Here is a 24534-nt window from a genome sequence, read left to right as displayed (position 1 = left end):
GACTGGTGGCCTGAGGCAGTAAGGCAGAACAGGAACAGGCTCTGATAGCCCATGAAGCCAGGAGATGCTTACCAAAAAAAAAAAAAAAAAAACCCCAAACCTCTTGCCACTGAATTGATTCTGACTCATAATGACCCTCTAAGACAGAGTAGAACTGCCCCACAGGGTTTCCAAGGAGCACCTGGTGGATTGATTCGAACTGCCGACCTTTTGCTTAGCAGCTGAACTCTTAACCACTACACCACCAGAGTTTTTCTCCTGGCTTCAGTCTCTCCCAATTGCTCCCACTTTCCCCATCCCAGCCCACTCAATCTGCCATGTGAATCTGCTGACACAGACCTGAACTTGTCACTTTTTTGCTCAAAACATTTTACATAACCCGTTAGCAGTTTCATGTGTACCCTTCCAGAAGTGTTCTATCCATGCGTAATCAACTTCTCTCTTTCTTTGTTTCTCACAGCCCTGTACAGTCAGGATCACAGTGTGTACATACTGTTCTGCATCTATTGTCTCAGTGATTTCCAAGTTCAGCACACCTTGAGTCCTTCACTCTTTTTTAATAACTGTCTGCTGTTCTGCTAGAGGAATGTTCTGGAACAATACTGAAAAATTCCTTTCAAAACCTGGGGCGTCCTTGACCAGGAGCTTCTGTGATACTCTTGAGGCAGGTGGGCTCAGAGCCCCGCTCTTCTAAGAGACATTTGCTCTGGTTTATTCTCCTACAATGAGCAGAATAGGCTGCATATTCTTTGGAAACTGTCCTTGACAAGATAACCATAGAACAGCCATAGTGGGCCTCAACCGGTTTTAGCAGGTTTTCTATGCTGTTGTAACACTTCAAGTGACCTGTCAGCTCATTAAGTGAAAAATACATATAAGCATCCCACCTCTGGCTGGAGCCTTTACATGCTCATGAAGGAAAATCCACCTCTTCCTTTATACCCAAGAATCAAACCCTTGTATAGAGAAAATGCCTAGTCATCCCCAAGCTCTGAGCCCCTGCATGAAGGTCAATCCTGAATACTCACGATGAGTTTGCATTTCCTTGTCTGCCGTCTGTAATAGCCCACCTCCCCAAACTGCCAGTGGGCAGTCTTGGAGGCAGCAGCCCTGATTGTTCCTTACCTTGCACAAAGAAATGAAGGTGCCATTTTTCTCTCCTACTTCAACCTCTTGTTTATTGGCTGTATCAGGTCATGCTGAGCAGAGCCTGAGGTTTCCACTTGGCAACACTATTCTTGAAGATAACTGTTGACAGATCAGTAGTGGACTTAGTAATCACAAAGCAGTTATTTTAAAGTGATTATTATAAGTGTGCATTGGCAGGAATTGACTATTCAAGTGTAATGAGTTTAATTCATTACAAGACGATTTCTTTTAAGATTATCTAATAACTTCCCATATTGAGTTTGCTGCTAAAAGTGGAGAGAGGAGAAGAATTTAAATGTTTGAAGTTTTTTAAATTGTTGTGATTATTAGAAAGTACATGTGCTATATATAACGGTGATGGACCAGGCCTGTTCAAGGAGAACTGAGCAGAAGGAGGAATAATTACCATGATATCTGTCGACCACCTCTGGACCAGGCCCTATTCCAAGGACTTTCATAGAATTAACTTGTTTAATCACTTCAGTCTTACAAGGATGAAGTAACTTGCCCAAGGTCACCAAACGTTGACCCATGAATTTTCCTGAACAGAGATGCTGGATATATATCTTTTTTTTGTAATGTAAATATATAGTTGATCTTAAAAGCAAGAAGGGTAACTTTTCAGGTGTCGGGAAATGGATAGGTAATTCTATATCTACCCTGGTGAGCTGAGTACCTTAAGGACTGTTACGTATATGCCTTAGGATGTTTGTTTGTTTTAAATTAACAACAAGAATAAATCCTCTGGTTCTGAGCACAGGAGGAAACTTGAAGAGGGCATATGGCTCAAAACGGAAAAAATATTCCAGACCTTGGATAGAAAAAGTCACTTACAAGAAAATAGAAATCAAGCTGAATCCACACGTGGGATCCAACATTTCACTACTCATGTGGTGTAGAAATCCCAAGATGGACACTGATAAAGAAACTTAAACATGAATTGAGAATCCGCAAAACTTTAAGATTTAGGTAAAGGCAGCTATGAGGGAGTCTTCAAAATCTGGGGCACCAGTGGGAACATCCCCCTCCTCACCACACCAAAGGATTAATTCTCACTGAAGATGAGTTTACACACAAAAATTATAGAACATTGAAGAAAGTCCAATATGAAGAAATGCAACCCACAGGTTGACACATGATGGAAATAACAGAATTACACAAAAGAGGCTTTCAAAAATAATTGTGTTTAAGATGTATAAAGAGTTAAAGGAGTAAAATCTATAAAACGAGAATAGGAAATTAATTTTTTTTAAAGCAGATTCCAAGAAGAACTAAGTAGAAATCCTAGAAATAATATATATATATATATATACCATTGCCGTCGAGTCAATTCCGACTCATAGCGACCCTATAAAAAAAAAAAATAGGACAGAGTAAAACTGCCCCATAGAGTTTCCAAGGAGCACCTGGCAGATTTGAACTGCTGACCTTTATACAGTCATTTAAAAAGTATTAACTAAACACAACTTTAGATTTAGTGATTTGGAAGATATACCTGAAGAAATCTCTCAAAATGAAGCACCAGGAAGTTAAGAGATGGAAAATATGAAAGAGAAGTTAAACAACATCTGGAGAATGAATTTAAAAAAACCTCCAGGTACATTTACTAAGCTGTTCTGAAGAAGATAATAGAAAATGCAGAAGAGGGAGAGATGACATGGTATTCAAAGAAATAACGACTGTGAATTTTTCAGAATTGAAGAAAGACATGAGTTCTAAGTTTGAAAAAGCATGCTGAAGCCTAGACAAGGTACATAAAAATGAATTCACACTTAGACAACCCATAGTGAACTGCAGAACATCACAGAAAAATCATAAAAGCCAGCAGAGAGAAAAGAGATCACATTTAAAGCAATGATGATCTCAGCAAGCCAGGCACTGTCCAGTTACCGTGGAGGTTCATCTCCATGCTTCTTCCTTCACTTCCCCAGACTCTGACTAAGCCCCCAGAGGCACCAGGTTCTGTGCTCTGCCGAAATGTTCTACCTCTGCTCTGTACATTTTACTTTCTTCCTGGTCCACACATGTCCTACGCTTTCCTCCAGGAAGTTTTCCTGACTACACCTGTTCTCAGCGCTTCCCCTTGTTCTTCACCACTGTCACCATTACAGTCCGCCCCATACAACTTGGCCTCTCTCTTCACTGGCCTCTGTTCCTTGTGTGCTCTGTTCCGCTGCTCCTAGTCTTTTTTCCTACGTAAATAATAAGCACTTGGAGCTCTGGGACTTGATCCGTGATCTTTCTTCTCCTCCCCAAGTTAGCATGTGTTGACCACACAGAATGTGTTCAATGAATGTGAACAATTGCTCAGTTGATTCTTTGGTGTCAAGTATAAGTTAAATTTGCCTGCTGAATCCAGCCCATTTATATGAGCTCTTTAGGCCCTTTCTTTCTTTCTCTTCCTTTTTAAAAAATTTATTGTTGTAAAATGTGTATAACAGAACATTTTTACCACATGAGCCATTTTGAAGTGTACAGTTAAGTGAAATTAATTACTTTCACTGTGTTGTGCCACCGTCACCACTATCCATTTCCAAGAGGTTTTCACCACTGCAGACAGAAGCTCAGTGCCCCTAAGCAAGAACTCCCATAAGCCCTGTCGAACTCCCCATAGGCTCATATTTCCACAATTGGTGATCCAGCTAGGATAGAGTTAAAAGGCACCCTTACTCCACTTTTTAATCTTTTGTTATATGACTTACCACTTTGCATTGGAGCCCTGGTGGCACAGTGGTTAAGAGCTACAGCTGCTAACCAAAAAGTGGGCAGTGTGAATCCACCAGCCACCCCTTGGAAACTCTATGGGGCAGTTCTATGCTGTCCTACAGGGTCTCTATGAGTCAGAATCCACTTGATGGCAACAGGTTTTTGTTTACCATTATTCTAAAAATAATGCCTTTCTAGTAATAATAAAATTAATATATGATCGGAAGAGTATGAGGAGGTAAATGAACATTATTTGTAATCAAACTACTTAAAATTAATTATAGATAATATTTATGTATTCATTCTACATTCAGTAAATATTTACTAAATGTTTATTTTAGGCAAGGCACTATGCTAAGTTTTGCAAGGGTAGCAACCCATATTTTGGTGTATTTTTATTTTTTAATATAGTGTTCTGAGTATATAATACACAGATTTACAGAAGTGGGATCCTACCTTGGTAAAGTAGAGGGTCAGAATGAAGGGATACTGTGTGGTTTACAGTCAGGAAATGTGCACATCGGCATTGTATCCTTTCACCATACTTATTCAATCTGTATGCCAAACAGATAATCAGAGAAGCTGCACTCTGTGAAGAAAAATGGGGCATCAGAATCGGAGGAAGACTCATTAACAACCTGTGTTATGCAGATGACACAACCTTACTTGCGGAAAGTAAAGAGGATTTGAAGCACTTACTGATGAAAATCAAAGGCTACAGTCTTCATTATGGCTTACACCTCAACATAAAGAAAACAAAAATCCTCACAACTGGACCAATAAGCAATATTATGATAAATGGAGAAAAGACTGAAGTTGTCAAGGATTTCATTTTACTTGGATCCACAATCAACAACCGTGGAAGCAGCAGTCAAGAAATCAAAAGATGCGTTGCACTGGGTAAATCTGCTACAAAAAAACCTCTTTAAAGTGTTAAAAAGCAAAGCTATCACCTTGAAAACTAAGGTGTGCCTGACCCAAGCATGGTGTTTTTAATCTCCTCATGCACATGCAAAAGCTGGACAATGAATAAGGAAGACTGAAGAAGAATTGATGCCTTTGAATTGTAGTGTTGGAGAAGAATATTCAACATACTATGGACTGCCAAAAGAATGAACAAATTTGTCTTGGAGGAAGTACAGCCAGAGTGCTCCTTGAAAACAGGATTGGCGAGACTATGTCTCACATACTTTAGACATATTATCAGGAGGGACTGGTCTCTGGAGAAGGATGTCATGTCTGGTAAAGTAGAGGGTCAGAGAAAAAGAGGAACACCCTCAACCAGATGGATTGATGCAGTGGCTGCAACAATGGGCTCAAGCATAACAACGATTGTGAGGATGGTGCAGGACCGGACAGTGTTTTGTTTTGTTGTACATGGGCCTCTATGAGTCAGAACTGACTCGACAGTACCTAACAACAACAGCATGCTATCTTGTAGCCTACTTTTTATACTTCACACCATCCCAGCAATTTGACATGCCACTATCTGGTCTTTAAAACATGATTTGAATTAATTAGCTTCCCAATATTCCATTTTACGTACATGTCGCAATTTCTTTAACTGGTCCCCTACACTTAATACACATTTAAAATGCTTCCTCTGTGGCTTTATCAACTAAGTGACAGAAAAACCATGATGTAAAGACACTGTAGTGGAATGAATAGTGTCATCCAAAAATTCATACCCACTTGGAACTTCAGAACATGACCTTACTTGGAAAAAAGGTCTTTGCAGATATAATTAGTTAAGATGAAGTCATCGGAGGAAGGTGGGCCCTTATCCAATACGACTGGTGTCTTTATAAGGAAAGCAGAGTACATAGGGAGACACACAGAGGGAAGACGGCCATGTGAAGATGGAGGCAAAGACTGGGGTGGTGCAGTTATAAGCCAAGGAACACCAAGGAGCCACCAGAAGCTAGGAGAGGCAAGGAAGGATTCCCTAGAGCCTTCAGAAGGAGCATGGCCCTACTGACAGACTGATTTCAGTCATCTAGCCTCTAGAACCTCTTGCTTTCTTCATGTATGATGTCCTTGATGACATTCTACAACTCGTCTGGTCTTTGGTCACTAGTGTTCAATGCGTCAAATCTATTCTTCAGATGGTCTCTAAATTTGGGTGGGATATATTCAAGGTCATATTTTGGCTCTCGTGTACTTGCTCTGATTTTCTTCAGTTTCAGCTTGAACTTGCATATGAGCAATTGATGGTCTGTTCCACAGCCGGCCCCTGGCCTTGCTCTGACAGATGTCAGATGGATGTCAGGGGAGGTTCTGAAACTTGCTCTCGAAAGTCGAGCAGCTAAAGCAAAAGGAAGAATTGATGAAGTAAAAGAACTGAACAGAAGATTTCAAAGGGTGTCTCCAGAATACAAAGTAAAGTATTATAATGACACGTGAAAAGAGCTGGAAATGGAAAACCAAAAGGGAAGAACACGCTCAGCCTTCCTCAAGCTGAAAGAACTGAAGAAAAAAAATCAAGCCTCGAGTTGCAATAGGGAAGGATTCTATGGGGAAAATATTAAGCTACGCAGGAAGCATCAAATAAGATGGAAGGAATACACAGAGACATTATACCAAAAAGAATTAGTCAATGTTCAACCATTTCAAGAGGTGACATATGATTAGGGACCGATGGTAGTGAAGGAAGAAGTCCAAGCTGCTCTGAAGGCATTGGTGAGAAACAAGGCTCCAGGAATTGATGGAATATCAATTGAGATGTTTCAACAAACAGATGCAGTGCTGGAGGTGCTCACTTGTCTATGCCAAGAAATATGGGAGACAGCTTCCTGGCCAACTGACTGGAACAGATCCATATTTATGCCTATTCCCAAGAAAGGTGATCCAACCGAATGTGGAAATTATAGAACAATATCATTAATATCACACGCAAGCAAAATTTTGCTGATGATTATTCAAAAACGACTGCAGCAGTGTATCAACAGGGAACTGCCACAAATTGAGGCCGGTTTCAGAAGAGGGCATGGAACCAGGGATATCATTGCTGATGTGAGATGGATCCTGGCTGAAAGCAGAGAATACCAGAGGGATGTTTACCTGTGTTTTATTGACTATGCAAAGGCATTCGACTGTGTGGATCATAACAAATTATGGATAACACTGTAAAGAATGAGAATTCCAGAACACTTAATTGCGCTCATAAGGAACCTGTATATAAATCAAGAGGCAGCTGTTCAGACAGAACAAGGGGATACTGACTGGTTTAAAGTCAGGAAAGGTGTGTGTCAGGGTTGTATTCTTTTACCATACCTATTCAATCTGTATGCTGAGCAAATAACCCGAGAAGCTGGACTGTATAAAGAACGAACAGGGCATCAGGATTGGAGGAAGACTCATTAACAACCTGCGTTATGCAGATGACACAACCTTGCTTGCTGAAAGTGAAGAGGACTTGAAGCACTTACCGATGAAGATCAAAGACCACAGCCTTCAGTATGGATTGTACCTCAACATAAAGAAAACAAAAATCCTCACAACTGGACCAACGAGCAACATCATGATAAACGGAGAAATAATTGAAGTTGTCAAGGATTTCATTTTACTTGGATCCACAATCAACAGCCATGGAAGCATCAGTCAAGAAATCAAAAGACGCATTGCATTGGGTAAATCTGCTGCAAAGGACCTTTTTAAAGTGTTGAAGAACAAAGATGTCACCTTGAAGACTAAGGTGCGCCTGACCCAAGCCATGGTATTTTCAATCACATCATATGCATGGGAAAGCTGGTCAGTGAATAAGGAAGACTGAAGAATTGACGCCTTTGAATTGTGGTGTTGGTGAAGAATATTGAATATACCATGGACTGCCGAAAGAACGAACAAATCTGTCTTAGAAAAGTACAACCAGAATGCTCCTTAGAAGCAAGGATGGTGAGACTGCATGTTACGTACTTTGGGCATGTTGTCAGGAGGGATCGGTCCCTGGAGAAGGACATCATGCTTGGCAGAGTACAGGGTCAGCGGAGAAGAAGAAGGCCCTCAACGAGGTGGATTGACACAGTGGCTGCAACAATGAGCTCAAGCATAATAACGATTTTAATGATGGCACAGGACCGGGCAGTGTTTAGTTCTGTTGTGCAGAGGGTCGCTGTGAGTCAGAAAAACTCGACGGCACCTCACAACAATGAAAGCCTCCAGAACTGCGAGAGAAGAAATTTCAGTTGTGATAAGCCATGAAGTTTGTGGTACTTTGTTATGGTCCGTTGCTGTGGAGTAGATTCCAACCCATAGCAGCCCTAGAGGACAGAGTAGAACTGCACCACAGGGTTTCCAAAGAGCATATGGTAGATTTGAACTGCTGACCTTTCTGTTGGCAGGCGTAGCTCTTAACCTCTATGCCACCAGGGTTTCCATTTTTATAGTAGTCCTAGGCAAATAATCAGGAGTCTACTTCAAAGGTGACCTGACTTCCTGTGGAGGGTGAGTCAGCACTGGCTTTCCTGGGGCCCTCCTTGGGTGGAGATTTCAAAGACAAACCTCAAGGTCAGGCTGGCCTCATGGTCTCTCTCAGAACTGGGCTTGCTCAGTGGAGGGCAGGCTGACCAGGAGTGAGACGATTCCAAAAAGGCAATGCAGGGGTCCTGTACCTGCAGGGCTCCAGGGAAAGCTGGCCTCCCCCAGGGTGTATGCAGCTGGCTCTGAGCGCAGGAACATCCAGAGCCGAGCAGCTGATCAAAGACAGCATGAAAGGACTTTGTCCAGCGGAGGGAAAGAAGCAAAGGAGGAGGGCCTCCCACACCCTAGTTCTAGACTAAGACAGGAAGCGTACTTTGAACTGAAATTGACTGCCTTTTGATTTTTCCAGCTCCCGCAGCCTTGCCTACACTATCTGGCAGTGGCCTGGGGTGAGACAGTTTATATTCTGTGGCTGGTTGCCAGCAAATGACTTGTCCTCTTAGAACAAGCTCATGGCCTGGAACGTTAGACCTTGTTATGACGGATACAGATGAAAAGTTCTCTTTGCTAGGTGCTAACATCTAATGGGAGTCCTGGAGTGGTGCAAACGTTAATGTACTCGACAACTAACAGAAAGATTGGAGGTTTGAGTCCACCCAGAGGCACCTTGGAAGAAAGGCCTGGCCATCAATTACTGAAAAATCATCCACCAAAAATCCTAAACAGCACACTTCTACTCTAACACACATTGGGTCCCCATGAGTTGGAATCAATTTGGTGGCAACTGCTTTTTAACATCTAATGAGTCCCTACCATGTGCCAGGTGCTGGGCTAAGAGATTTAGATGGGTTGTCTCATTTTATTGTCACACTAACCCTGCGAGGAAAAGTAGCATTCTTTTGTTCACTCAATGAGTATTGGCACAATGCCAATTATGTGTCTAAAACTATCTAGACAGTGGGCTATAAGAACAGACCAGACATACAAGGTCTCTGCTTTCATGCAGCTTCAAGTCATTGTGATATTTTTACCTACATTTTTTAGAGGAGGAAACTGAGGTCCTAAGAAGTCAATAAAATTGTCTTGCTCATCCAGATAGCACATGGCAGAGCTCCTGACTCTTCCCTACCCTGTACTTTTCAGGCTCCTACAGGCCCTGGAAAGTCAGTTCCCTGTGGTGCTCACATTTTTGCTCACTGCATTCATTCCTAAGAGGCAGACTTGACTCAGGCTGCCCCTTGGCTCATCCCTTGATTCATACATGACTGTAGGGAGCTGGACCGGCTTCTTCCCGACTAATGAGGAACAGCACCCTAATTGCACCAGGGTTGGGCCCAAGCACTGACACTCTTCCCAGAGTGTGGTTGGTCAGATGAGTGGGAGGCAGATGTCGAGGACTCCCTTAGGCATATATAGGCATGGACCCAAGAGAGGAGGCACTCAAACTTGAGGCAAAGCCAGGAAATGCAGGTGCCATGCAGTTCTAGAACCTGCCGCCTCTGCTAACACACCCTACTTCACATCCAGCCTCCAGGATCCAACTTGGAACACTCTCCTCAAGGTACAGCTTATCTCTAATTTGACCCACATGTTTCTTTGTTGACATAAACAAGAGTCCTTCTGTATGAGGTAACTTTGAAGTGGTGGTGTGATATTTGGGAATGCCTCAGACAATGGCAATTTTAAAGAGCATGCCAGCTCCTGGCACTTCAACTCCTATAGGTTCTTGGGATGCTGAGAGGACATGCTGGATGGGGAAGGTGTGGAGAAGGTTCAGATCAGCCAGCTCGGGAAGAAAGCATAACTCTGTCCCCAAGTTACTGCTGGCTTGAACTTCCAACAGGAAGTCTTGAATCAGTGTGGGATTTGAGAGAGCTTCTCCCAGTCTGGGATGGGCATCCCAACAAAGCACTGGGCCCAAGCTGAGTTATTGAACCCATTGGAAATGAGTTTTTCTTGGGGAAAGAGGCTGACCATGTTTTGAGCTTGTTGCCCCCCAGGGTTCCTTTGTTGGTGCTGCTGGTTCTTTGGAGACAGGGCATTAATCCAACATGGTAGTCAACAGGCAAAGGTCCCACCCAAAACTGAGCCCCAGAACAAAGGCTAGTCCTCTGGGGAAAGCTGCAAAGTGAGTCTCTTTCTCAATCCCCAGAATTATTGGCAAATTTTTAAAACCGCTGTTCTCGCTTTTATTATTACGGGTTCCTGGAAGGCAGAGACCAGGACATCTCTGTTTGTCTGCATCCTGGCACATAGAAGGAGCTCGCTACAGATGTGCAAACTGCCAAAGCATCTCCTCAAAGTCACAAGTGGGTGCTGGCGCCGAGATCTGTGGGTTTGTGAGGTGTTCACAAGGTCGTGTTCCTTTCAGGAGAGGGAGAGAGACAGGCAAGGACCTCCGCCTCGTGCCTGTCGGGAGGAAGCCGTTCAGACTAAGTCCCAGCTCGAGGTCTCGTGGCAAGGCATCCCACTGGTTAGGAGTGTGGGTTCTGGAATCCTGCAGATCAGGTTCAAGGCATACCACATCCACCTCCTGTCTTCTGTGTGCTCCTGAGGAACTCATCGGGCCCCTTCCTGACCCACTTCTCAGCTTCCCCACGTGCCAGAGAGGCTTTCTAAAGCCTGCCTCGTGGGCTTGTGTGGGCAGAAGTGAGCTTCTGTGTCTAGGATGCTTAGCTCTGTGCTTGGTGCCCGCGAAGCCACGAGCTGTGGCAGCTGCTGTTAGCCTTGGGGGAATCCTACGAAATTGATGATGTTCGACAATTTTTCCCCTACCAAATTTTTTTTTTAGTGTGGTCAAATGTAACCTTTATAACTTCTGGGTTTTTTGTTTGTTTCTTTGTTTGTTTAAGCAGTAACACTCCATTCTCTCCCCCCACCGCCCCCCAGCTCCTGGTAATCACTAATGTACACTCTGTCTCTGCATTTGCCTATTCTAGATACTTCCTGTAAGTGGAATCGTATAGTAGTTGTCCTTTTGTGTCTGTCTTATTTCACTCAGCATGTTTCCAAGGTTCATGCATGTCATAGCATGTATCAGGATTTCATTTTTTGTTTTACGGCTGAATAATACTGTACCAAGTGGTTCTATGTCACATCTGGTTTATCCATTCATCTGTTGATAGATACTTGGGTTGTTTCCACTTTTTGGCTATTGTGAATAAGACTGTGATGAACACTGGTGTGCAAGTATCCATTTCAGTCTCTGCTTTCAATTCTCTTGGGCATATTCGACCATTTTTGACCTACAAAAATAGTCATTTCCCATAATTCTACCTGATATTGTCATCTCTCTGCTTGTCTGGGGACTGGAATATGCGACTGGGTATGCCAAGGTCTCTGCTCACCCCACCCCCAAAGAGTCAGGTCCCAGCTCATCCAGAAAGGCAGTGAGCCCCCTACCACCTGCCTCCCAGATCCTTGTCACAGCTTATCACCTCCTAGAGCTAGAAGGAGCCTGAGTGGCCACCTCACACAGCTCCCTTCTTACCAAATGAGGCACTGGAATCCAGGAAATGGTAGGTTCCTGCCCAAAGGCACACAACCTGTTAGCAATGGAGCTAGGACCAAAATCTGATTACTTCTCTGTTGCAATTCAGTTCTTCTGACCCTCACTACCGGGAGTTAGGTCAGACTTCACAGATCGAGGGCCTGGTCCTCCAGAAAACTGCCCTCACTTCAGATACTGGCCCCAATTTCAGGGATTCCCAGGCCACCAGCACTTCTGGCCAACTGGCTCCAAATTCAGGGGTTCCCACCACCCCCTCGGGTTTGCTAGTTTGCTAGAACCACTCTCGGAACCGAGGAAAGCATCATATTTACTCTTACAGTATTATGGTAGCAAAAAGGATACAAAAGAAGAGACACACCAGGAGGGGTCTGGGAGAGTCCCAAATGCAGAGCTTCTGTGTCTTCTCCCTATGGAGCCAGAATGTGTCACCTCCCGCCACATCAAAGTATTCTCAACCAGGGAAGCTCACCTGAGCTTCAGTGTCAGTCATAGGCACGATTGATTGAATCATTAGCGATATAATTGGATTCAGTCTCTAGCCCCCTCATCTCCCTGGAGGTTGGGCTGACATTACCCGGTGAGTCCTTCCGGCACAACCAGCCCCCGTTATGACTCAGCTTGCTAACATAAGCTATCAGGTGTTGTTCGAAGCCCGCCATGAAAGCAAAGACTCACTTATGCAATTATTTAGGAAATTCCAAGGCTTGAGAGCTTACCTCCCAGAAACCAGGGACAAAGACCAAATTCTTTGGGTAAAGTCATTCTTAACCCCACAACCCCTGATTCAGTTGTCTTCCAATACGTCAGTCTGAAGCTCTGGCCAATGTTGGAGCCAGAGCTGGGTTCAAGGTAGACCAGCTATCTACAAGAGCTGCTAAAACATCTCTGCAAATGGAAGGAAAACTCCTCTCTGAGAGACTCCTGGTTTGGGTCAGGAGTATTCCTTAGTCCCAGCTCTGCCAGTTACACGTTTTTTGAGCTGTTTCCCCATCTGTACAACGGAATAATAATTGTATTTACCTCATGGATGTGTTGTGAGCGTTAAAAGGATAAATATCGTAAAGCTCTTAGAGTGCCTAGTACTTGGTAAGTGCCATATAAGTGTTTGTTATTATTATTATGAAGACATAAGGAGGATGGGCCTGGGACATTCAGGGCTTTGGTGGTGTTGGTGAGTGTGGAAGGGTGGGCTGGAGCTGAATTGCTGAGGAGAGTGGAGAAAAGCCCTCGAGCTGACACCGAGGTCCACCAAAGACCCAGCTTTGTCTTAAATACCTGTGAAACAAATGCTTCAAGGGTGGAACAGCCCGTAGGGCCTGGGGTTAGCGCATGTCCACAGCTTCTTGCCTCTGCGCCAACATCTCTCCCTAAGGGGCATCGCTGTAAGCATCACAGGTTTTATAGAGTCAGGGCATTGTGAGGTCAAATGAGGCAAGATCTGAGGGTGCTCAGACCAGTCCTGCTCCTCAGCGATCGCTATCTAGGTATTTGGCAATACAGGTAACTCTCCCTCCCCCACTGAAATACAAACTCCACAGCTCAGGGATCTTTGTCACTGATTCATGGGTACATCCCAAGGTCTTAGAACATGCTGGGCTCATAGCAAGACAATACATTTTTGTTAGTGAATGAAGGAGACTGGAGGCTGTTACAGATTGAATTCAGTCCCCTAATAATGTGTTGTAAATCCGAACCCCAGGAGCTCTGGTGGTGCAGTGGTTAAGCACCCGGCTGCTAACCGAAAGGTTGGTGGTTCCAAGCCACCAGCCGCTCTGAGGAAGAATGATGTGACAGTCTGCTTTTGTAAAGATTATAGCCTTGGAAACCCTTTGGGTCAGTTCTACTCTGCCCTATAGGCTCGCTATGAGTTGGAATCGACTAGATGGCAACAGGTATACCTGTGGTTATAATCCCATTTGGGGATGAGTTTTCTTTGTTATATTAATGAGGCAGTATTACCGTAGGGTGTGTCTAAAGTCAATCCCTTTTGAGATATAAAAGAGCAGGTTGAGCAAACAACCAGGCAAGCAAGCAGAGATGAGGGAAGATAGACACCAAGCCACATGACAGCTCCGAGGAACCAAGAAACAGAAGCTGGAAAGCGGCAAGGACCTTCCCCCAGAGCCAACACAGAGAGACAGCCTTCCCCTAGAGCCGGTGCCCTGAATTCAGAACCTCTGGCTCCTAAACAGCGAGAAAGGAAATTTCCGTTTGTTAAAGCCACCCACGTGTGGTATTTCTGTTAGAGCCACTCTAGATAACTCAGACAGGGGCTAAGGGAGGAATTCAGAGAACAGTCACAGACACCATGGAACTCAATCAAACAGGCGTTCTCAGCTCCTTGGTAACCACCCTCCAGATCATAGTGATCCTGCTGCACTCATCTCGCAGAGCCTGGATGTCCTCACGGTTGTCACTCTCTCTGCTTCATCCCGGCTTTCGTCTCAGCTCACCTGAAAAATTGCCCCTGAAATTGAAAGAGGGACTTCCTAAAAAATGATTGGGTTTGATCACTCCTTTGCCTCAACATGTTTGAAGTCCTCCTATTGCCTCCAGGATAAAATCCAACTCCCTATGGCCAATAAGTGCACACAGAGATGCTTAACGTCGTTAGTCGTTAGGGAAAGGCAAGTCAAAGCGCAGTGAGATGCCGCTTCACGCCGCTACCAGCCGCGGTCGAGTCGATTTTAACTCATGGTGACCCCATGTGTGTCGGAGTAGAGCGGTGCTCCAGGGGGTTTTCAATGGCTGATTTTTTTTTTTGGAAGTAAATTTCTGCAAGGGGACTAGCATTAACAAGATGTGAGAATTGTGGATCTGCCAACACGAAACTTTCCACAAAGACAGAACCAGTGACCAGTTGCCCTCAAGTCGACTCTAGCTCACGGTGACCTTACGTGTGTCAGAGTGGAGCTGCGCCCCATGGGGTTTGCAATGGCTGATATTTGGAAGTAGATTGCCAAGACTTTCTTCCGAGGCACCTCTGGGTGAACGTGAACTTCCAACCTTTTGGTTAGCAGCCAAGTGTGTTCATCGTTCGTGCCACCCAGGGGCTCCTCACACCCACTGGGTTGGCCATAATGAAAAAAGATGGATGTGGAGAGATAGGAACCCCCATACATTGTGGTGGGAATGTAAAATGGTGCAGCTGCTGTAGAAAACAGCTTGGTAGTTCCTCAAAAAGTTAAATACAGGATTACCCTATGACCCAGTGGAGCCTTGGTGGCACAGTGGTTCAGAGTTCAGCTGCTAACCAAAAGATGGCAGTTTGAATCCATCAGCTGCTCCTCAGAAACCCTATGGGGCAGTTCTGCTCTGTCCTATAGGGTTACTAGTAGCTGGAACTGACTCAGTGGCAATGGGTTTGGGGTTTTTTTTTTTTTGGTATATGACCAAGCAATTCTGCATCTACAGATATATCCAGAGAGAAGAGAAAACGGGTTAGGGGAGAGGGTAGGGACTCCAGTCAGTCTACAAAAAAACTTACACATGAATATTCGTAGCAGCATTACTTATGATAACAAAAAATGGAAACAACCCAAATATTCATCAATTGGTGAAATGATTAAAAAATGTGGTATATCCATACATGGTCCTCGATAGCACGAATGGTTTGCACTCTGCTATGAACTTAGAGGTTGGCAGTTTGAACCCAGCCCGCCGGGCTGCAAAAGTAAGGCCTAAAAACCTGCTTCTGTAAAGATTACAGCCAAGAAAACCATATGGATGAATGACTAACTCCTTTGCCCAGAGACCAGAAGAAATGGATGGTGCCCAGCTGCCATTACCAAACGTTTCGATCAAGGATTCAATAGATGGATCCTGATTAAAAGGAGGAAAAAATACAGAACGTAACTTCAAATTCGTATTGGAAACCAGACTTACTGGATCCATTGAGACTGGAGGGATCCCTGAATCTATTGCCTGGAAACAAATTTTAAGGCTTGAATCAAAGTTATCCCATAAAGTCATCTTTAAACTAGACAACAATTTGGCTCATTTAATAACGTTTGCCTTGAGCATATTGCTCCTTTAAAGAACTATCTATATGAGATTAAATGGACAACAGTAGAGGGTTGTGAAAAAGGGGAAGACTCAACAAGATGGATTGACCCAGTGGCTGCAACAATGGGCTCAAACGTAGCAACTATTGCAAGGATGGTGCAGGACCAGGTGGTGTTTCGTTCTGTTGTACCTAGGGTGGCTATAAGTTGGAACCGACTCGACGGCACCTAACAACTGTAAAACACAGATAAGAACTTTAAGGGCCAGAGAGGCTAAGTTAATGGTGGTGAAACAATATGGACAGAGACACGGAGAATGGTGATACAATGTGACGTACGCAACCATTGTCAGTGAACGGTACATGTAAAAACTGTTGAATGGGTGTATGGCTTTTTTTTGTTTTTTTTTTTTTTGTATATTTTCACCAAAAAAGAAAGAAAGGAAGAAAGCCCTATGGACCAATTCTATTCTAACACATGGGGTCTCCACGAGTTGGAATCAACTCGATCACAACAGAGTTTTATATCCATGCCAAAAAAAAAAAAAACAAACTCATTGCCATTGAGTCGATTCCACTCATAGTGATCCTATTAAAAAAAATCAAACCCAGTACTGTCGAGTCTATTCCGACTCATAGCGACCTTATAGGACAGAGTAGAACTGCCCCACAGAGTTTCCAAGGAGCGCCTGGCAGATTTGAACAGCCGACCCTTTGGTTAGCAGCCGTAGCACTTAACCACTATGCCACCAGGTTTTCCAGTGACCCTACAGGGAATATTATTTGGCCATAAAGAGAAATAAAGTACTGATACATGCTACGACATGGATGAACCTTGGAAACACTATGCTGAGTGAAAGAAGCCAGTCGAAAAGGACCACATATTACATGATTCCATTTATATGAAATCTCCAGAATAGAAGAGGCAAATCCATAGAGACAAAAAGTAGATTAGTGGTTGCCAAGGCCTGGAGGAAGGGGAAAAACGAGGAGTGACTGCTACTAGGTACGGGGTTTCTTTTTGGGGTGATGAAAATGTTTTGGACTTAGATAATAGCGATTTGCACAGCCCGTGAATATATTTAAAACCATTGCACTGTACACTTTTAAAGGGTGAGTTTTAGAGTATGCGAGTTTTATCTCAGTTAGGAAAAAAAACCCACTCCTTGAAGGTATTTCAGACAGGGGTTCCAATTGTTAGTCCTGGCCAGGGTCCCCACCCTTTCTCCCCTGCCCCATTTTCTCTTCTCTCTAAGCCAAGCCATCAGTTCTCCTCACACGTGGCTCATGGAACTACCAATCCCTCTCCCAGACCTCCTCTGGGGCCCTCGATCTTTCCTCTGAGGTCCCCTGTCCCCTTTCTCCACCTCAAGGCCCTGCTCATGTCTTCACTTCCGTTTCCTCCAGAAGACTTCCCGTCTTGTTTCTCTTCTGGAATTTCTATGCTGATGTCCTCAGCTAACCTCCCTCCTACATTATGTAGGAAAGGCCAGCTTATTGTAATGGTACAGAAAGTTTGGGCCTTGAGGACATTTACAGTATAAACACTCATTTTAATCTGAATTATACCAACACTGTTGAATTTTCATCAAGGACAGACTTTCCAAAGCTAACACCACTGAGCTTAAATAAACCCTTGGTCAATTTTCTACAGAACTATTAAAGGGCATCTTCCTCCCTCCCATTTTTATTTTTAATCAGGTTTCATCATGTCCCATTTACATTTTACAGCAAAATGTCCACTTCATTGCCGTTGTGTCTGCCAAGCCCCTTTTCCTGGGATCACAGGCTGCAGACCTAGATTCCGTCGTGAAGATTTGGCCCTGCCGCCCATGGTCGGGCCATAACCCTTTTTCCCTTGCACAGCATTTGTCCTTACTAGTTTTATTTTGTTACGTTTTCGACGATAGTGTTCTATTCATTATGGACTGATTAAAAACGAAAACCCAAGCCAGTTGCTGCTGAGTCGATTCTGATCCATGGCGACCCCATGTGTCTAGAGTGGGGTTGTGCCCCATGGGGTTTCCATGGCTGGGGCTTCCAGAAGCAGGTCACCAGGACCTTCTTCCGAGGCACCCCCGGGGGGAGGGTTTGAACCACCAACCTTCTGGTCAGCGGCCGAGCGCATAGCCGTTTGTGCCACCCAGGGACTCCTTAAAAGACTGATAGATTACATTTACGTCTCAAAAAATTTAAATTAAGTTTTAAATAGATAACATAAGTACATGGTAGAAACACACATACACACAAGCAATACAAGAAAAGCATACGGAGGAAAGCATATGACACCTCACTGCTGGCCCCACGTTCCCACTCCCCCCCACAAAGGCTATGTCACAGGCGGGGTTTCCCAGGGCCTTTATCAGGGAGTTTATCAGGGAGCACTCCTGAGGAGAGCGTGGTGGAAGGGACAGGAATGCTGCAGGACTGCACAGAGGGAGAAGCTGGGCTGTGATTCAGGGAAGGCCTCAGCTGACCCACGGGAGCCCTGAGCGAGGCCGGCCATTCAGAATTGCCTCAAGCGGACAAGTGGACGGACCGACTGGTCGTTAGACTCTGGTGTAGGCCAGTCATGGGAAATGGCCTCGGCAGGAGGTTCTTCTCAGCTAAAGTTCTTCTCAGCCTTGCCTCCCAATGGCAACAGCGGAGGGCTCTCTGGTCAGTGGCCAGCACGCCTCACAGCTGGGGGCAAGTCCTTTAGTCCTGAAGGGAACCTGGGTCACCCAGCCGTCACCAAGTGTCTCTGGCCCCTCCTTGCCCTTTTTGTTTTTACTTTCTTGTGGCTCTGGAGGACCCTGTCAGTCCCCTCAGCAGCCTACCTCTTTACTTCCCATCAGCCCCCTCTTCCAGCCCTTGAGGCAGAGCCTACACAGTGGGGGCAGCTGGGCCTTTGCCTCAAGCAGCCTGAGGAGGAAGAATTAAGGCTTTTTTCCCTGTTTTTTTTTTTTTTCAAATACAACTTTCTAGGGCTCTAGAGTTATAAAAAGCTCCCATGTGTCATTTTCTGGCAGTTGGACAGCTGCAGAACGCCACACGGCAAGCGTTCTTGTCCTATCTGTTGTTCAGCATTTGATTGATGGGTTGAGTTTGGCAAGAGCGGTTGAAGGCTATCACAGATTTGCTGTCTCTGGTGTTTGATAACTTACAGATAAAAATGTAATACAGGATACACTTTTCCAAGCGCAGCTTCCCCAATTTCTCGTGGACTGAGCACTGCCACTCTCGCGGGTGGCACAGGGACCCCACGCGGGGAGGAGGACAAGCCACCCTGGACACCCAGTGGATGTGCACACCTGCCTTTGTGGAAGACTTGCTCCCCTCGAGTGTGGCTTCAGGATGTGACTGAAGGTGACTCAACTCCCTTTCGGCCCACAGCCCTATGGCTTCCTGTCCCGTGCTGCAGAGGGAAAGTGTGTTCCAGACAGGTGACTACGTCTACAGAATCCCGGCTCTGCTCTACCTGCCACAGCAGAAGACCCTGCTGGCCTTTGCAGAGAGGCGGGTGAGCAAGGTGGATGAGCAAGCCGAACTGATCGTCCTGCGCAGAGGGGGCTACAACTTGACCACCCACCAGGTCCAGGTAAGGCCCATGTGGCAACAGTCGCTCCTCCAGGGTTTCTCTGTACACTCCTTTTTGCTACTGTGTGCTCGGGAGCCAGGCCTCAGTTTAATGGAATGCAGGACAATTAGATGGCCGAGGTCTGGGGAGGGGAAAGGAAAAGACACATGAAGAGCCCGGGAGGGCCCTGGGAACCATTCCAGGACGAGCAGATCCAGTGACCACCTGGACCTCACGTGGGTTCACCCTGAACAAGTCCAGTTGGCTTGGACACATCTGCTTACTGCATGACTGGACAAGTTGGTCCATCTTTGTATCCCAGAGGTCTAGCACATCATAGGTGCTCTGTAAATGTATGTCAACGAGAATGGCCATACCTAGAGCAGTTCAAATGAAGAGTGGGCTGCTGAGGAGGAAGCAGAGTTGGAGCTCTGGCTCCCACCACTCTGGGGAGAGATGTAGTAGGAGGACACAAGTGTTAGATGAAGAGTTCTGCTAGATGACCTACGTAGGGAAACCAACATCCAAAAAGGTTTGCCTACATCCCTGAGAACCTGACGGGAGATTATTCAGTATTACCAACCTGGGGGAGAGGGTGGTTATATTCTTTGCGTAAAATTAACCTGGGAGGGGGGTTGAGGTGATTGTGTCCCGAAGTTCCAGCAGGTATATCAAGTAATTCCTTTGCTGAGGATACCTAAGGGTGGTTTATCATATTTGAAGGGCTTAATATTATTACTATTATTATATTGCAGTTATTTCTTAGTAGCTGTTTAGAGCATGTGAATTTGAAGTAGGTGAACCTGGGTTCAGGTCCTGGCCCCACCACTTCCCAGCAGTGGGACCCTGGGCAACTCATTTACCCTTTCTAAGCCTCTCATTCTCCAGATGGAGGTAATAACACCTGTCGCTGAGAGGCTGGGGGTTAGATAGGGCAGGGACACTAGAATCCTGGCACAGCGTCTAAGCTTAGGATTGCTCATGGTGGGGGGTAGCTGTTAAAGAATGGGACAGATGGATGAGCTGCACATGTATGCATAGGCTCAGGGGTTACAGAAGCTCAACATGAGTCCTTGGTGATGCAGGACTTTCCCCTTTTGTTGTCGTTTTTTTTTATTTGCCACCGAGTCAGCTCCGACTTAAGGGGACTTATGTATAACAGAACAAAATGTTGCCCAGTTCTGCGCCATCTTCATGATCATTGGTGTGTTTGAGTCCATTGTTACAGCTATTGCCACCTTCTACCTGCATTAGTAGAGTACGGTGTGGGAGATGGGAGGTGATAGTTGTATTTTTCTCACATTGGTCAGGCTGTTGTGGTAACTACTAGGGCTTCGCTTTTCAAGATGGCAGGAGGGACTTTGGCTGTAGGTTGAAGGAACCAGGATGAAGCTGAGAATGGCCCATGATTAAGATCTTTGTATGAGGGGAGGGTCTAATAGGTGCTCTGCAAACGTATGTTGATGGGAATGGGCATACCTAGAGCAGTTCAAATGAAGAGCAGGCTGTCACAGCAGGAGTGGAGTCAGAGCCCTGGCTCCCACTGCTCTGGGGAGATATCATCGGAGGATATAGTTGTAGGTTGAAAAGTTTTCCTACATGACCTTTAGTTCTAAGCCCCCCTGAGTGACACACACCCCAAGATTATAGCTCCTGTCACTATCACTGGCTGTATCAAGGTTGAGCTTGTCTTTCTTTCTCTCTCCTCACATTCAGTGGCAAGACCAGGAGGTGGTCACCCAAGCCCAGCTGGTGGATCACCGGTCCATGAACCCGTGCCCCTTGTACGATGAGAAGACTGAAACCCTTTTCCTCTTCTTCATCGCCATTTTGGGGCAGGTTTCTGAGCAACACCAGCTCCAAACAAGGGTCAATGTGACGCGGCTGTGCCAAGTCACCAGCACCGACCACGGGAGGACCTGGAGCCCAGTCAGAGACCTCACCAACACCGCCATCGGCTCGGCCCACAGGGAATGGGCCACCTTTGCGTTGGGCCCGGGCCACTGTCTGCAGCTGCAAAACAAGACCAGTAGTCTGGTGCTGCCTGCCTACGCTTACCGGAACCTTTGTTCCCTCCGGGTACCTTCCCCCTTCGCTTTCTGCTTCCTCAGTCATGACCATGGAGACATGTGGGAACGAGGGCACTTTGTGGCCCAGGAGTCCGTGGAGTGCCAAGTGGCTGAAGTTGGGGTTGGGGAGCAGAGTGTGGTGTACCTCAATGCCAGAAGCTTCCGGAGAGCCAGGGTCCAGGCCAAGAGCACCAACGATGGGCTCGACTTTAAGGACCCCCAACCAGTGAAGAAGCTCTTGGAGCCTCCCAATGGCTGCCATGGGAGCATCATCAGCTTCCCCAGCCCCCACGCAGGGTCAGCCTCCTCGGACACGTGGTTGCTCTACATCCATCCAGCTGACCCAAACCAGAGGTCCAACCTGGGCGTGTACCTCAACAAGAGGCCCCTGGACCCTGAGGCCTGGTCAGAGCCTTTTCTGCTGGCCACTGGCAGCTGTGCCTATTCCGACCTCCAGAGTATGGGAGTTGGGCCTGATGGGTCCCCCCAATTTGGGTGTCTGTATGAATCCAATAATTGTGACAAGATCATCTTCCTCTTATTCACCCTGAAGCAAGCCTTCCCAGCTGAGTTTTGACTCCATTGTGAGCCAGCTGCAGGCCAGCCAAGGACGGCTTCCCGCTGGCCCAGAGCCCCTGTCTTCTTTACGCACTAATTGAAAGGCTAATTATTTTCCTTTTCTTTGGGGGCCCTCCGGACTCTGGATGCCAGCTTTTGGTTCGCCTCATTAAAAGTATGTGGAGAGATCTGCCTCTTGGCTGTTTTTCTCCTTCGTTGCTTCAATTTTCCCAGAAGATTCTATTTTCAGCCCAGAAATGAAGGAACCTGGCTTTTCGTAGCCCCTTGAAAGGGAAGGTGCTGAGAGTTCTCCACAGCGACTGCTCTGTGCACCTCAACCTGCCTCCCCCCCGCTCCCCCAGCTTCTGTGTGGGTCTTAATACATCACCTATTATGTTCCTGGGGAAAGGCCAGAGACAAAGAGATGTAAACGAGCAGAGGTGTGTGTGAGTGTGTGTGTGTGTGTGTGTACACATGTGTGCGTGCACGTGTGTGTGTATGTATGGATGTGTTCTTGCTCAGGCTTCAGAGCTGGCCTGCGTTGGGACTAGCTTCTCAAGCAGGCAAAATAATGTCTAGGAAAATGAGATTCGCTTAAACCATTGCATTCGTTTTTTTAGGGCTGCTGTAAACAAATTACAACAACCTTGGTGGCTTAGGGCAACAGGAATTTGTCCTTTCAGGGTTCTGGAGGTTGGAAGTCTGAAATTAAGGTGTTGGTAGGGCCATGCTTTCTTCAAAGGCTGTGTGGGAGAACCTGTTCTTTGCCTTTTCCAGCTTCTGGTGGCTCTAGGAGCGCCTTGGCTTGTGGCTGCCTCACTCCAATCTCTGCCCCTGTCTTCACCCTGCCTCCCCTCCTTCGTCTTCTCCTCTTGGGTCTTAGACAGACACTTACCATTGGATTTAGGGCCCACCCGGATAATCTGGAATAGTCTCTTTCAAGATCTTGAACTTCATTACATTTGCAAAGACCATTTTTCCAAATAAAGCCCATTCACAGATTCTGGGGGTTAGGACATAGACAGAAATTTTGGGGACCACCACTGAGCCCATGACAGTCTTCATCAGTTATTTCTGTATGGGTGAGGTGGCTAAAGGTGGGAATTAATGCAGACAAATCAGATAGCTCAGAGGAACCAAGGGGATGGGAGGGGGCTGAGCTCTTGGGTGTGGATCTGTGTGGGGCTGCTCTGGGGCACCTGGTCTTTGTGGTGATGGATAGGGCTACGTGTAGGTTGAGAGCATGGGAGAGAATGCTAGACTCATGTAGTTCTTGCCACCTGAAAACAGTTGGAGAAGGTTGACTAAAGGGGTCACAGCCTGAGAGGTTAGCCCAGCTGGCTGGAGGGAGCTCTCTGACCTCTAGGGACCTTCAGGGGTCTTTGTCACACATGTTCTGTGGAAGGGTGGACTTGCCACTTCCCCACCCTCAGATCCCCTCTAATTGGCTCTCCCATCTCTGGGTGATAAATGATAACATCTAGAATATATAAACAGAGTCTACAAATCAATGAGAAAGACACAAACAATCCAATAAAAATGGGCAAAAGACTTGAACAGGTACTTCAAAAAGAGGATATTTTAAACACCACTAAACACATGAAAAGATGCTCAAAATCACCATTCATCAGGAAAGCACGAATTAAAGCCATGAGATACTTACCCACTAGAATGACTAAAATAAAAAAGACTGACAATGCCAAGTATCAGCAAGGATGTGGAACAACTGGAATTCATATATTTCTGGAGGAAGTGTAACGGGTACACCACTTTGGAAAGCTATTTGGCAGCACCTACTAAAACCAAAATACCCTGTGATCCAGCGATTCTACTCCTAAGTACATGTTAAAGGGAAATGAGTGCATATACCCACAAAAGAGTATAAACAACAATGTTTATGGCAGCTTCATTCATCATAGTCCCAAACTGGCAACTGCCCAAATGTCCTTCAAAAATAGAATGGGTAACTAAATTAGGGAATGTCCATACAATGGACAAGAGTAAAAGAACAAACCACTGCTACACAGAATAGCATGGATGGTTTTCGCAGACATTATGATGAATGAAAGCAGTCAGACCCAAGAGAGTACCTACTATGTGATTCCATTTACATGAAGTTCAAGACCAGGCAAAACCAAAGCATGGTGTTTAAGTGTGGAGAGTGGTTCCTTCTGGCGAAGGAGAGCTGTTGACTTGGATCGAGCAAGCGGGAGACTTCTGGAAGCTGGAATATCCTATGACCTGGTGCTGGTTACATGGGCAATGCCGTATGCAGAAATTCAGTGAGCTCTACGTGTAAGATCTGTGTACATTACTGTATTCTGTTACATCTCAATAAAAAATACAAGTTGAACTGAATAGTGGATTTACTATTTTAACTTCCAAAGCGATGCATTGTATTGGGTTTTAAAACTTTGGAACAGAGCTTTTAAATAAGTTTATATATATATTTATATAGGAATAACTTTAGATCAACAGCAAAGTCACAAAGATAGTAGCGAGAGTTCCCGTGGACCCCACACTCGCTTACCCCTCATGCTAACATCTGTCATATCTGTGG

At 45.5% G+C, this 24534-nt stretch overlaps 1 protein-coding gene across 1 annotated transcript; it reads left to right on the top strand.

The window, feature by feature from the left end:
* Nucleotides 1-18869: 18869 nt before the first annotated feature.
* Nucleotides 18870-22335, top strand: NEU2 (neuraminidase 2). Its single transcript, XM_003417959.4, has 2 exons — nucleotides 18870-19368; nucleotides 21064-22335. The coding sequence occupies exons 1-2, from the start codon at nucleotides 19168-19170 to the stop codon at nucleotides 21991-21993; spliced, it is 1131 nt and encodes a 376-aa protein (XP_003418007.2). The 5' UTR covers nucleotides 18870-19167; the 3' UTR covers nucleotides 21994-22335.
* The last annotated feature ends 2199 nt before the right edge of the window (nucleotides 22336-24534 follow it).

Source organism: Loxodonta africana, chromosome 6 (assembly GCF_030014295.1).
Source record: "Loxodonta africana isolate mLoxAfr1 chromosome 6, mLoxAfr1.hap2, whole genome shotgun sequence".
Lineage (NCBI taxonomy): Eukaryota > Metazoa > Chordata > Mammalia > Proboscidea > Elephantidae > Loxodonta > Loxodonta africana.
The sequence above is the reverse complement of the archived record's forward strand: the minus strand, read 5'-3'. Positions and strand labels throughout refer to the sequence as shown.

Bases quoted from the DNA above. Each gene is read 5' to 3' on its own strand.
- NEU2 (XM_003417959.4), top strand. From the start codon at position 19,168: ATGGCTTCCTGTCCCGTGCTGCAGAGGGAAAGTGTGTTCCAGACAGGT. The intron at 19,369-21,063 runs GTAAGGCCCATG...CCTCACATTCAG, and splicing joins TGACCACCCACCAGGTCCAG to TGGCAAGACCAGGAGGTGGT.